The sequence below is a fragment of the Wyeomyia smithii genome, chromosome 2 (assembly GCF_029784165.1).
Source record: "Wyeomyia smithii strain HCP4-BCI-WySm-NY-G18 chromosome 2, ASM2978416v1, whole genome shotgun sequence".
In the NCBI taxonomy this organism is placed as follows: Eukaryota; Metazoa; Arthropoda; class Insecta; order Diptera; family Culicidae; genus Wyeomyia; species Wyeomyia smithii.
This window is the reverse complement of record NC_073695.1, coordinates 39,062,801-39,078,233: the sequence shown is the minus strand read 5'-3', so window position 1 is coordinate 39,078,233 and position 15,433 is coordinate 39,062,801. Positions and strand designations below refer to the sequence as shown.

Sequence of the window (15,433 nt, the reverse complement as noted above, 5' to 3'; positions counted from 1 at the left end):
ATTTGTGGAGTGCAATACCACGCGTTCTAGAGCGCGATTGCAAAGCACTATTTCTATTAGTGAAAGCGGGTCACTCGTAGAATTATGGAGCGGTTGTTTGATTTAACACTGCGGTTGTCTGATTAGTAAGATTTATGAGACCTTTACTGGTCGGTTATAGTAAGGTAGGGTGTCAAAAGTTGCTCGGTTTATTGTGCTGGAAGTTTATTCTAGGAGGCTGAAGGATAATTTACGAGCTCAAGATAACCGGAATGAGCTGATTGAAGCATAACGGTGGTCACGGAAGAGTTCGAGTAAAATTCATGTATAATTAAGCTTATATGAGAAATGTCATGAATTATATCAATAATAACTCGGCTTTGCAACATTTATCAATTGAATGAATAAAACTAAAAGTCTAAAAATTTTTTTTTGGTAATCTTCCACGCAGCGGAAACTCCACAAGTTTTCGGAGAATTTTTTTTCCATAGCATGAATTAAACACAGATTTGAGTTAAGTTAAAAGATTTTCTCGAAATGCTCTAAACACAAAATGCAGGAAAAGTACAGTGAACATTTTCAATCGATTAGTACTTGTGCATTGTCCGTAACCAAGTTGCCAACACATTCCCTGTTGCCTGATTTTCCAGGGACAGAACATGGAAACTTTCGCCAGCAACGGATGTGCGGAGTGCTTGAAACATGATTCAAAACTTTCCCCCGGCTTAGTGCTCAGTTTCGTTGTAGCGGGGCGGTACGGGCGCCGATGGAGGCGAAAGTACTCCGTGCATGAACCAAGAACATGACGCTAGTGAGATGCGGTTTAGAAGACATGCCATACGACTGCGGAAAATGGGTGGTTGTGGGTGGTTTTAGTAGGTTAGTTTCTGCATTGGCCGGTTAGCTTGGCACTAGAATATCTTCATTCTCAAGGAAACAGCAAGAACAAGCAGCGCAGAGTATAGTTTCGTTTTGTAGAAGCATTTGCTCGGCGCTTAAGGGAAGTATCTTTACTAGCGGGAAAGGGTAAACAAAGGGGCATCCAGCTGCGGCTGGAAGTACGAGGAAACGGAAATGAAATCAACAGAATAAGGAAGCACACAGACAGATCATAGGAAAATTGATACCGTACCCCGTTGAAAATCTCCATTACTTCATCCCACCACTGGGGAAATCGGTTGAACGAAACAGGCAAGAAGTGCATAAGAGTGCGCGAGTTGTTCGGTGAAGAGCGTATCGATGGTTCCGTGCGAGTATAGGAAGAAAGATTATTTCAATTAGATTAGTGCGTGATGCAAAAACATCCACGGAAAGCTTACACTACTACTGGGGTGGGTTTATAACAATTAGCTTTTGAAGCAAATTGCGTGAACTCTACTAGTGAGAAGATGGACTACTTAAAAACTAAACTGTTACTGAAGAGTGATAGAAAGTCTTTTTAATGCTACTGATTGCACACTCTGGGACCAACGATGCGGGAAGAAGTCCCTCAATAAATGCCTGCAATTAGTCTGATAAATAATTCATAAACATCCGGTTTGCGATGACAGATGGAACTCTGTCGGTTTGCTCTCAGAGTACCGAGCTCAGGATGATGAACTGATGGGGAATTTGCATTTTTCAGCCATAAATAATTTGATTCTTGTTCAAAGGCGAATCGGTTCCCGTTCCCAAAGGTCACTAAGTCTGCTTGGCAATTAGAATAATAGGCAAAACTTGAATGCTCTTGAAAGCAATAAATTTCCATACTTGGAATACTAATCTCCCACGATTACCGACAAGCACCGCGACTGGGTCTGCTTCCCAAATCCATCAGCTTTTACTGCTTGTAAACACATCATTCGTCTTCGAAAGGTCCCGAGAGAAAGCCCGCGGAGATGAATGGTCTCAATTTTGTTTCCGCTTGCAATCTTATCTCCGAAGTATCGAGGAGAACACGTTGTTGGGGGTAAAATATTACCACATCATCAAGCTTTAAATACCGATCCAAACCCAACACCTAAGTAATCGATTTTCTCAGTACTTATGTAGAAATCAACGTGCAAATCATTATCCCGCTTGTCTACATTGTCTCCATCGACATAAGATTAATTATTACAATCACACATGAAGTCGCTTTCGCTGCCGAAACCCAAAGAGGATTGCAAATTTACACAGCGGCCGTGCGTCGGTCGGTTGTCACAAGAAGCGCGGATAATTATTCCGGCCGCGGAAGTAACGGTTGTCGTCTCTATCGACAAAATGATGATTAATGGGCGTATTATTATTTTGCGGTTCCAGTGACAAGTCGTCTGTCGCGGTTCACTGCAGACTCAGTCAATCGAGAGCTTTGGTTTATGGTTTGGAATAACTCCCACCCCCGGGAAGAAAGACCAATCTGCAGCAATTAATAACTTAATCTGGGGAAAGCCGATTTGACGAGGTGGCGGCGAGTTTGAAAGCCAATTTGGGACAAAATAAGTAGCTTGGCTGGAAACCATCACCAGCTGTGTTGTTGTTATTGGTGGTGATGGCTCTTAGCCAAAAGATTTAATAAGGATCGGCACATCCGTAAGATAATAATTTTAAACAATTTACTTGGATCGATAAACGAACGAATCTTGATTCTCGCCTTTTTGGATTATTCCTATTCTTTTGAAAAGTTGAGTTTTCACACGATCAAAAGAATACATCGTTCATGAAATGAATTAAGTTATGTGTCAAAGCATACGTCGTTTTAAAATTTACAAAATTTTTCAAAATTATGGAGTTTCTACGAATCTAAAGTAATTTTTGAAAATTCAGAAAACCCGAAGTATTACTAGCTCTTAAAATTCAAAAATGTTTAATAAAGCTTTGAACATAAATTACTGTTTAACAAAGTTTTAAAAACATCAAAATTTTAAGAACCATCTGGATGGTATATTGGAGATTTCTAGAAAATTTTTCAAAATTTCAAGCATAATATAAAAAGAAAAGGACCGCGAAGAATTACTTTCAATTTTACATTACAAATATGCCAGAGCTCGAAAGGAATACTCGAAACACGCACAAATAATTATCGGGTTTTTAAAATTTCTTGATGTGTCATAAAAAGTTATGAAGTCCTGTACTGCCGTTCTACGCATAGTTGTCCCATGTTACTTTTGGTCGATTTTCGTTTTCTCTCACCAATGAGTCTATTTTCATGTATATTTTTAAAAAAACTTTTAAAAATAACAGTGTTTGTTCCGAAAATCTTGAAAAACCATACCTAGTCTGTTTGTCCCATCGATGATTTTCTACACATTTTGTCCCACCAGATTTTTTCTATTCTAATTCATCCCACTAACCACTAATTCTCATATTTACAACTTGGGAAGTGCTACAGAGCACTAAAGACTTCTCCTAACAACAGTTGACTACATTACGAGTTTGAGAAATTCGGAAACAAAAATCACTTTGCTTGATTATTTAAATGCGGTGCGTTCATATCTTTGTTGAGGATACCTAAACCTTGTTTGCTGGTTCGTAACCTGAATAAATTTCCTTTTCGAGCATATAAGAGGATAAACGTATAAGATTCATACTAACTGGAGTTGTAAGAACTGTCTTTTGTGTGTAGCCAAAATGGGGAAAACCCAACAACGTTCAAATGTTGTATGATAGCAATGGGCAATCTAAAAACAAATAATTCCCCTTTGAAATGGGGAAGGTCAGGTGAGGTTAGGTCTGATACTTATTCAAATAACCTAACTTTCATCATTTTCGACTATCATCACTTGTGTATAAAAACAACAAGATTAGCGTGATCATTTTCGTGAAAGATTAAACAGCCTTCTTTCCCCAGTACGAACTTTGTATTGAGAAACATCGAATGCACATGGTGGGACTTATATGCGTAGAAATTACCTATTGGGAGGCAAAATTCTCGGCATTATTGTCCCAGTGGGTATTTTTTATGGAAAAGAGTGTTGAATCTAAAAACCTTCAACTAGATTTATTGAAAACTGTCTATTGCAAGGTGAAACTGGTTAGAAACTCATAATTGCATTTGTCACATTGACGCAATGCGTTAAAGTATTGTAAAACTTTAACATCGTTTTTCTCGTTTGCATGATTTAGAACATGGGACAAATATGCGTAGAACGGCAGTGTAGAATTTCATGGAAATCTTAAAAAAGAGGATCCTTCATTTCAAGGATTTCAAGTGTTCTTAATAACACATTTTTTTTAAATGTGAAGAATGCTGGAACTTTCAATAATTTTATTAACTCCAGAATAATTAAAGATTTTATTCAAAATTCAAAGAAAATCTAAACAATACCAATTTATACACAAGAATTTTAAAATTTAAACACGTAAATAGGAGTTCTCAATGATTTCTCGTGGAAGTGCAGAGGTGTTCTCGGCTTCCAACAAAGCGAGTATCACGTCAACATGTTCCTATACATACTCCTTCTTTGATCTGCATTCGGATGCGGCCGGCGCTGGTATTGCCTAATATAAAGATTAAGGTCACCAGTTTTAACACATTGAGGATGAATGTTAATCCCAAACATCATCCGCTGGTTCTCTGTGTTATTACAGCTGATCTGGCAATAACGGAGTAGCAACCGCGGGCGGTCAATCATGCTCATGCTCATGCTCATGCTCTCTCTTCGAACGCCCACAGCGTACGGAGAGAAAAAACAACTAGTCTGGACATAGTCCCGAAGATGGGCGGTAGCAGCCCGAAAGCGATCGACTAAAGGTAATTCTTATTAATGTCATTAATGTCATTAATGTCATTAATGTCATTAATGTCATTTATGTCATTAATGTCATTAATGTCATTAATGTCATTAATGTCATTAATGTCATTAATGTCATGAATGCCATGAGCGCCATGAATGTTATGAATGTCATGAATGTCATGAATGTCATAAATGTCATAAATATCATAAATATCATAAATATCATAAATATCATAAATATCATAAATATCATAAATATCATAAATATCATAAATATCATAAATATCATAAATATCATAAATATCATAAATATCATAAATATCATAAATATCATAAATATCATAAATATCATAAATATCATAAATATAAATATCATAAATATCATAAATATCATATATATCATAAATATCATAAATATCATAAATGTCATGGATGTCCTAAATCTAGATAAACATTTCAAAAGGTCGTATCTGTTTTTATCGTTTTTCCGGAGCGTTTTTTCGTTTTGTTAATGGTTCAGCTTTAGTTATTCTTACAAAAGAAATTTTCGTTCAGCAGGCTAGAGTGATCCCATCGCTATCAATTTGTGAAAAAAACGTATCATAAAAGGTGTTTAATAAGCTGCGGTGATTGAATGAAAGCGATCGATCAAAGCAGATAGGACCCTTCGAAATGTTTCTCTAGAAACGTGTCATAGATTTCCTTAAAACCACAAATGTCATGAGCGTCATAAATGTTATGATTGTCATAAATGTCATAAGTGTCGTATATGTCAGAAATATCATAAATTTCAAAAATGTTAAGAATGTCGAAAATTTCGAAAATGTATAGCGTTAAAAATTTCAAAAGTGACAAAAATATTAAAAATGTGAAAAATATTAAAAGTTTTTGAAAATTTTTTCAATTATGGAAATTGTATCAAAAAGTGAAAATGTTTAGGCGGGATCCATAAATTACGTAACGCTCAAAGGGGGAGGGAGGTATCTTTGAGCGTTACAATTTGTTACATAGAGGAGGGGGGAGGTAAGATCAGCGTTACGTAACAAAAAATCTCTGGTGATACTTTCCAAAAACGAGCATTTTCATTAGGGAAATTCTTCTACAGCGTTACGTAATTTTTATGGGTAGTTGGCGTTGGCGTTGGCCTTACGTTTCGTTACATATGGGGGGTGGCGTCCACGAATTGGGTTTTTTGCGTTACATAATTTATGGATGTCGTTTTAGAAGCATACAACAATGTAATGTTATGCAAGTCACTCATTTTAGTTGTGCCGTATTTGTCTGGATGATTGAGTGACTTTTGCATCTAATTATATTGTACGACCCCACTGAAAAATTCTCCTTGAAAGAAGGCCGCCGAAAATGGCCGAAACGTCAAGCATACAGATTGTCGTTAAGTATTTTCAAATAAGACCGAGAAAGCCAGCTTAATCCCGTCTTAAAATAACATTGATCAAGGCAGGTTTCACCGTAGAGCTCAAATGGGAAAATGAACAGCATTTGTTTTATTTTCGAGAACTTTGTGAGTCGAATGGAAACTACTCGAAAGCTCTTGCTTAAATTTTAACAGCCTAAGGGCTTGAAAAGAAAAGAAATGATTGCGGAGAATAACAGCGTTACTTTCACCTGACGGTTATCAATTGAGAAAGACAATGAGCGCTGACAGAGATAGGGGCTGAACACCAGACAGAAAAAAACCGTAATCAATCTGTTTGGAAAATGTTCACCGAGAAAATTCAATTTTAATGCAGCATGTTTGGTGGAGAATCTGCATTAACATAAAAGTTTCAATCAAACCATCAAACATGCTGCATTAAAATTAAATTTCTCGAAGCAGAGAGAGATAAAATTTCTAGAGCAGATAAAAGTTGGTGTCAAAGAACGAACTATGGAGATTTCAAAAACGTTCAATTAAGTCTACAAAAAACAATTATGTTGACCGCGTTTTTTTGCGAGAAAACATCAAAATACTTTTCAAACAGTACCACTTTGAAACATTTTTGGTTCCAAAATGTTAATTTTCACATTCATTTAGACATGTAGAAACTGTATCTAGTAGAAAATTTTCTCAGTTTTCAATGAAATTAATAGTATTCCTCTGAGTTCTATGCACTCAAAGTTAGAGCCACTTTATCGAAAAGTATCCAAGAAACTTCAAAGTTGAATAACTCCAAGTAGATTAATGTTAGGGCATACGCGTAGATAAGTATTTTCCATCATATTCCTATCAGTCCCTAAAATACTCCCAACAAGGAATCAATCACTTTGTATGTTCCTTTAACGGAAATTTAACTATTAGTTAGTTAGTAAGTTCTAGAAAAAGTCAGTTATACTTCCTTTTTCCATCTCGAACTTCAATTTTTTCTCATGAACTTCATTGCTTTCCTTGAAGTAGTTAAAATATTCGAATGATGAGAAACGGATAGTGTTGGTTTTTGATTTTCATAAGCCGATATGCGCGTTAGAAGAAATAGAACTCAACAATAAAAATCAATTTAAATCCATTGCTAACTCTATCAATCTTTGCTGGTAGACAAACAGAATTAAACACGATAACTATCTACATGATGTTTCTACCACCAATAAAAGTGAACGAAACCTTTAGTCATACCTCTTTGGATTCTTTCTCCGAGATGGACGAATGGCCGGGCACGTAGTTCTCTATCCGGCCGGGTTGGTTTTTGTACTGGCTGCTGCCGGACCGAATGGCTGCGCCCTGAAGCGTGTTGAATCTAGAACGGAAAGTGGAAACGAAAAAGCAAAGGGTACATTTTCGGCTGAAGTAATACTAGAGTGCAAGTTACCTCGAGTAGCTGTTGGGGTTCAGCACCGTCGGTGTTCGTCTTCGGTCAAGGGTGCTGTACTTGATCGTGTAATCCGAGTCGTAGTTCGGTTCCGGTTCCGATTGATAGCCGGTGGATTTATACGGGAAGTTGCCTGCGTTCGGGGGAAGAAAAGGGTTGGTTATAATAATCGTCTTAAAAGGTTGTTTGCAAATTGCCCACAACCATTCATGCAAACCGAGAGATTATGTTGATAGAGCGATGGAAACAATCACAATTGGCACATGCACATGATGGAAGGCGAGGTGAGTAATGGTCGTGTAGTTTTTGTTAATCGTTTTTTTTTTCGTTTTTTCTTTTAAATGTCAAAAACGTAAAATGAAAATGATTCTAGAAGTAATATAAAAAAAGGTGATTTGGACGCTAGTTCGATTTATTCACAACCTGCCATCTTATTCTGCTGTACCAGTAAATCCTGACAATCTTGTACGGAATCGTATTTAATCTGGAAAATTGCTTTTGCCGAACCCACGTCAAATGCATCACCAGCGTTTTGATTACTCCCCTTGAATTGCATCGGACCTGATTTGGTCTGCACAATGCACCACCAGCCAGAGCTGAAGCAGCAGAAGCAGTTACAATTTGATTTGCTGTCTAGTTAGGAGTGAGCTGATGAGAAAGCAAAATCAAATTCTGAATCCATTCCGGTTCTTGTCAGAGCTGAGTGGTTCTCGTCATCAAAGCTTGGCTGAGGACACAATACACATTCGATAGCCGGACGAGATTGACTTCCATTCTTGCTAGGAAAACGGACAAGGCTACTACCTTCGAAGCTAAGTTAACTATCTTGTGGGAAAACTAGAAAAGGGATGTCCAACAGTGCTTCTCAAAGGAAGTGAATGATACTAGAAGAATAAAAAAAAAGTCCGGTGACTAATCATCCGATAAACTTCTTTGTGGAAAAGTCTCAACTGTTCACAGAATCTGTCATCTTTTGGGGCATCCTCAAAGTGCTGCTGCATCAAATTATGTCTCGGATAATGATTCTATTAACTGTACGATGCAGGCGCGCGTAGGTAACTACTCACGAATAGTCAAGGCATGCCGTCGGAAACCACGGCGATAATTAGATTCACTGAAGATACTTCCGCTTCCGGCGGCAGCTTCCTACGCTAACAGTACATGCAACCGGAGAAGCTCATTATACAGGAAATCGAAACCGGTAATCTTCTTAACCGTAACATAGCGACATCGTAGCGACGGAGGAAGCCAGTGCAAGCAATCTGCATGCCATTAGCGAACCGAAACGAATTCGGTGCACCCTTCGATTGGCGGCACACTGATTGAGTGCCGGAAGCTCGCTAGTTCTGTTTCAGACGTGCAGCCGCTGGTGCATGGCGGTTTTTTCTTGCTTTGAATCATGAGGTAAATGATGATGATTCGAGCTGTATAGATAGCGTGAGGTTGGGTCCAGAAATTATCCACCCACTGAGGTAAAAAAATATGCGCATATGAAATTCACAGCACGACGATTTGAGTGCAGTTTCTGTTTTTTTTTGAGATTGAATAACGTGCCTATGATCGCAATACAAATAGTTTGAACGAATTTTCTAATCAGAAAATATGGATTGTATATTGATTGGATATTATCAGATTTTTTCGATTCAAGACTATGCGCCCCCACCATACGTTTTTTAACCAGGTTTCTCCATCAAAAAATTTCAATTCAAAATTCAGAAAAAAAAACAAAACGTTCGCATAGAATAATTAAATTTTTTAAAATGAATTCGAATCTACAAATTAAAGAATTTCTTCCTTTTCCCATCATAAACCGATTAAATTCCAGCAGCATACACCACAACTACTACAAAGTAAATACTTAAACTATTGGTTTACATGCAGACAGTGTGTTTCCCTCTCCCTAAGCAAAACTAGGAAAAAGACAGTACGACGGCGGAAGCACCGCAGCTGCGGTGATTAAAACTATGTACATCAGACCGGAATGGCCACGAATGCTAGCAGAAAAGTAATTAGTAAAGCCTGTTACAGCAGCCCGCGCTAATGCAGAAAACTTTCCGAACGCTTAGAAGCTGTGAAGCTCGTGAATCAAGCGGATGCGCAATATGTATGGAAGCTTTTATTATATAAGTATGTATGTGTTTGTAGTATGCATGCGTGAATGCTGAGAGTAATTTATCACCTCGACGTGTTTTGTATCGTACGGTCACGAAGTCATCTGGAAAAAGTTTGGAGGAAAAAGAAAAATAGAGAATAGAGGGCAGCATTTTTAGGGTGTAGTGAGGAAGAAGTTTTTTTCTTATATATTTGACTTCTCGCTTCTTGTACGTGTCTTATTTGGAAAGCGAGATACGATACGAGTCGTGAGAGTCGAGGATATCATCACACGAGACCGTTCCGTTCCAGAGGCTATCTTCGTCATCGAATGCTAATGCAGTTTGGAGAGGGAAGTTTCTACAACCAGTAGCAGCAGCAGCAGCTCTAACGGACACTTGATTGTGACTGCACGGCATCTTACGAGGAGCATACTTTCTTGATAGCTCCAGTAAATTATCCTTTCCGCTGCACCCAGTGATGTGATTTCCTTGCTTTCTTACATCGTCTTCGTTGTTAAGCATACTTTTTGCCATATGCGGTTTTTTTGCTGCTGTCTTCAGTGTTGCTTCGAGGTTTCCCACAAGCAGTGGCAGTAGATTCTGTTGAAAGTAGAGGATGAATGGGGTGCAGTTGCTCTGCGTTGAACGTCGATGCACCAAGAGACGAGTGAGCCTTCAAGGATTATTACCGTCACTGGGTGGTGAAGTTATTATCGCGTTTTTTGTAGAACAGAATCCTACCGAAGTGACCGCACAGGATGGTATGGGTGCAGAATGACAGGCAGTCGGTTTTTTTTTCCAGCGCCTCCCATACGACCGAGCTGACGGCTAGGTCACATATTTAAACTTCGGATTGGTTCGGTCGGGTGCCTTCAGAAAGATTCCTTCTTTGCTCTGGATAGCTCACTAGCTTTGTGCACTGTGGCGTACAGAAGAAAAAGCAAAAAAAAACTTTGCCAGAAATTAAATTTGGAGCGCAGGACGCACCGTGCATTCGAGTGCAACTATCGGTGTGAAATGCGGCAACTTTAAAATTACGTGAAGTGTTGTTTTTTACTCAGAGATTGTAGAGTTTTTTCGATAACAAAACAAATTTAATGTTGATTTTGTAATTATGACCACAAATTTCACAGATTGTTATTACAATCCATATATTTTTTGAAAATTCATGAGTGTCAGTTAATTGAACTCTAATTTAATTAACTTCCGACTAACAAAATCTCAGAACAAAATTATTATCAAGCAATGAGAGTTCAATTTTAATGGAATATGTTCAATATTATTTTAATACCTCAAATACTAGCATAATACGTAAAAATAAAATCAATTAACCCTTCGGAGGTTTTCTTAAATATAAATAAACCCAGATCTAGTCAGTACATTGAAATTTCTAGACATGGAATATACTTGAAAAATCTCGAAAAAGATTTCAGTACCATACATTTTTTGTTCAAATTTCTAGAGCCCTGGTATTTTTTCTCAATTTCCTGAAATATTCTGTTAAACTCAGCTTATTTTTTTATCGTTTATAGTACCAATTTTTACTGTTCAACATTCCTGCTTCTATTTTGATTTTACAATTGTTTTTTTTTTACAAGTTCTAGTTTTCTTCAAGTTTCTACCCGTAATAGATTTTTGTTGCTTCGGGAGTTAGTATCAGATGATCGAAAAATGTATTAACGGCAGATTTATCAAGGTTAAAACTTGTTCCTATACTTTTAAATTTTTAGCAGTAAAGAACGTTTTTTTAGTGCCTCGAAACTGATCGTTCGCCCGAAGCCGAAGTTTACCCAGACTCTACGATATTTGTGTATAAGTGATTCAAATGTTTTTTGGTCGCAGTTCGGGTATTTTTAACATCTACATTGATGAATTGAAATATCGTAAAAATTTACGGAATGTCAAATTCACCGTTTTACTGAAGTGCTGTATCTAGAAACCACGTAAATACAAAAAAAAAAATCGAATCCGAAACGAATTAGGTAAAGAAGTTTGAAGCCTAATAAAAAGCATTAATATCATTAATCTTGATCGATTCCTGAAGATCTAAAGGGCCGCCTACATTTTACGTGGACAGAAAAATCGTCATTTTTGACCTCTCAATGTCCTTCTCTGTGGCCAATCGTGGACATTGAGCAAACCTGCTGTCCCCTTTTTAGTCCACGTAGACATTTTAATATCAAGAAAAATTCAAAAACGTTTGGTTTTTTTACGAAAAATGATTTCTAAAAGCGTTCAGAAGAACAATTTTAATTTGACCGAAGCGCTCCTAAAAGCTTGAGAACCCAGGAGCAAAATAATAAAAAAATGTACCCTGAAATCATTGGAATCACTTTAAAAGCTATATTGTGTTATTTCTTTGGATCTCGAAGCTGAAAAAAATAAATCCAGTCACCCGTCACGCATGGTTTCGAATTTATATCAGCAGTGCGGAACCGCGGTGTACTTCTGTGTATTCTCTCCAGAGTGATCCACAACGGTTGTTTCGCTCAGCTGTGATGTAAGCAGTTAGTGTACCAATTTTTCTGCGAGTGGCAGAAACACAGTGCAAAGCAGAAGTAAGAAGTGTGTTACTATACGCAGCGCTCATTGTGGCCAAGAGGTGGGTGGTGAATATTCACTTAGCTCTTTCCACATATTGAGGAGAATAACAAGGCTGCTTGCTCTTATACCTCGTAATCGTACGACTTTTATGTTTTTTTTTGCTATTTTCTTGTTTGAAATCCCCGCTGGCCTGATTTAAATTCCAACTGATGGATCTTAATTGTCCGGAAACAATGAAAGATTATAGCTATTCAATCATTCCTGTGAATTTTGGTGTTCCTAGCCGCTAACTTTTTTCAGTGACTTGAATGAGTTTTCTCGTGAACATAACGTTGAAGTGACGAACCCAGCGGGAAATTACTATGCAAACTCTAACATAGATTACCGCGTTTTGGTAATGGCTAGGGGCACCTAAATTCGTAGGAAAAGTTGAATAGATATAATCTTTCATTTTTTCCGGTTTGACCTCCTAGAGTGCACTTTTCTTTCATTTTGTCGACCAGTGTAATAGATGGTATCAGTAGTAAGCATTGATCGATTATGACATATCTTAAACGTAATTAATTAAGCTAAGACTTATGGTAAGCATCCTGCTTTTATACGTTAGTGATTTTATTGTGGCGTAAACTACTTTGAATTTTGTGAAAATGTCTGATTATGTGGCTTATTTTCTTATTAATTTAAAAAAAGGCATCGAGAGTAAAAGGGCTACGGAAATGCCGCTCTAAGAACAACAATGTGACGACGGTAATTTTTATGTTGACGACTGTCCATGTGAAGGAAGGCCAAAAACCTTTGATGACATTGAATCAGAGGAATTTCTCGATGAAGATCCATGCCAAACGCAGGAACAGCTTGCTCCGATATTAGGAGCTAACCGCTAAACCATTTCCAAGCGATATAGAAATGATTCGAAACCAAGGAACTTGGGTGATTTGAAACCCTTAGAGCGTTGTTTTTATCGCTTGGGAATAACTGCTCCAGTGGCAAAAAAGGAGAGTTTTCTGCATGGCATCTGGTGACGGGTGATGAAAAATGGATTTATTACAGTAACCCAAAGAAGAAAGTCATGGGGACTGTCATGATTGGTGGGACCTGGTCGGTTTTATTTATTATGAGCTTTTGAAACCGACCGAAATCGCACTGAGTAGCGTTTTTGACTTCAATTGATGCGATTGAGTCGAGCACTGCGCGAGAAACGACCGTACCTCGAGTAGAGACACGAAAAGTTATTTTACTACATGACAACGATCGTTCTCATTTCGCCAAAGTCGTTGAAACTTACATGGGTACGCTCAAATAGAAAGTCCTACCTCACTCGCCATATTTCCCGGATATTGTGCCGTTCGATTACACTGGTAAACACAAGTTTTGCCTTGAAACTCCGATTTAAATAAAATTAGAAATTATACCTTCTAAACCATTCTTGTAAATTTTAGTGCCTTTAGTAAAGATAACTTGTGCAGAGACTTAAATTAGTTTTCCTATAAATCTACGTAAAAGCGACGAACCTGGCGAGCAATTACTCTGCGGCCTCTGGACGCACTTCTGCATACACTAAGGCACCAGAAGTCACAGGAATGGTTAAAAGGCTATAATCTCTTTTGAGCAACTTTTGTGAGACTTAGAACAACTTTCTTTGCTGTTGTCGACTAGTGTTTATTCCATTCGACAGCATATTGTCGGGCTGATCAACAGTTCTGCTCATATAAGGCAACATACATTAAGTACGTCATGCAAATATTGATTAAATTTAACTTCCTCTCCCCCTCTTGTCACAATTTGTCACACATTTATGAGCCTCCCAGGAGAAGTACGTCACGTCACAGAAATTCCCCTCCTCTGTTGAAAAAATTAAACCGTGAGTATTCTACCCCAAAGTGCCTGCCAGTAGGTCTCGAAGTACAACGACTGACCTTATAAGTTAGTCGTTGTAGGTTTGAATCTAGCGCTAGCCCCGCAATTGTCTTGTACGTTAACACAGTTGGCTGCGAAGTTTGTATCAAATAAACATATGGTCAAATTACGATTCGGAGTGCTTTACCTAATGTCACTAAGTTAACTAAATTAACAAAAAAGAAAACATCTTCGGATAAGTTTCAGTAGCCTTAGATATGCCAATGGACGCTTCTTTCATATCCATGTAATTTGTATGCATAAACTCAAGCTCGTCAGATCGTTGTTGCAAATTCTACGAATTTTTCTGGAAACAGATTTTTTCGTTTTTTCGGTACAGATTCTGTACTATACAGTTTTTATGAAAAAGCACGGATAAGTACTGATTAACGATACAACCCAAATAACAAAACTGGTTTTATCAAAGTTTTATAGCACTGTTTTGGCTGTATTGAGTGCTATAAAACTTTGATAAACTTGAACAAACCTCGTTGAAGTTGTTTTTTTACAGGTTTACAAAAGTATGCTCCAATGAAACAAATTTTCGTCGGAAGTAGTACAAATGAACAAGATTTTTGCAGCTCCCAATACAAATGAAAATGTGGCATCACTGCGTCAGACCCATTTGGGAAATCAGGATTTTCTGCTGATGCTTTGAAGCAACCAGTTTCAGAAAAATTTTCTTTGCTATTATTGTTTTTGTCTAATTAGTTTTATTTCGATTATTAATCAAAAGGTTGTGAATAAAAAAAAGGTAAACTAAATAATTTTTCCAGTCAATTTTTTATTTAATAAATATTTTTCATGTGACGTCACAAAACGTATACCCCCCCCCTGCCACAAAACGTCACAATTTTCTTAACCCTCTAGTGCCCAGGTTAATTATAATAATTTTAATTAATTAAAAGTTAATTAAAATATTTAACTGAAGACCGTCTAAAGGCGGCACTCTCCCTCCTATATGCGTGACGTACTTTATGGATGCCACCTATTGACAGCGAAAAATAGCTTGATTTGGGGGTAGCCTTGAAAGACGAATAATTTTATTGTAACGGAATTCAAGCTCTGCCAGGAAAATAGGATAAAATTATAGCTAGCGATGGACAAACTTTCAATGATTTAAAGGTATTAGTTTCCATATTGAAGTTGAATTTTGACTGAAAAAAAAACAGCGAGAACTAAGCTGTATAGATATCTGACTTAGGACAAATATTTTTTACTACTTTTGAAAAAAAAAAGTTTTATTTTTTAACACCGTTTTAAACATTGAAATAAAATAATAGAGCAGATTTATTTGAATTCAAACTTTTTCAATTAATTCTCAAAATCATAGTTGATTTCATAAATCCCCTTTTGCGCCCGGTTCGCTCGAACGTCTAGGAAATAGTTGTTTGATGTTCAACCTCAAAGCAGTTCCCATGAG

The 15,433-nt window shown here is 37.3% G+C and overlaps 1 protein-coding gene across 24 annotated transcripts in view; it reads right to left on the bottom strand.

The window, feature by feature from the left end:
* LOC129724619 (sorbin and SH3 domain-containing protein 1) overlaps window positions 1-15,433 on the bottom strand; it is a 255,649-nt gene that overhangs the window by 78,325 nt on the left and 161,891 nt on the right. For 20 of the 24 annotated variants that reach the window (XM_055679648.1, XM_055679647.1, XM_055679658.1 and 17 more), the window contains 4 exons: window positions 9,657-9,692; window positions 7,478-7,610; window positions 7,285-7,405; window positions 1,112-1,144 (listed from right to left, as the gene is read on the bottom strand). In XM_055679648.1, coding sequence (XP_055535623.1) covers window positions 1,112-1,144; window positions 7,285-7,405; window positions 7,478-7,610; window positions 9,657-9,692 — 323 coding nt within the window. The remainder of the gene's footprint in view (window positions 1-1,111; window positions 1,145-7,284; window positions 7,406-7,477; window positions 7,611-9,656; window positions 9,693-15,433) is intronic. The other 4 variants (XM_055679644.1, XM_055679638.1, XM_055679641.1 and 1 more) reach the window with 3 other exon arrangements.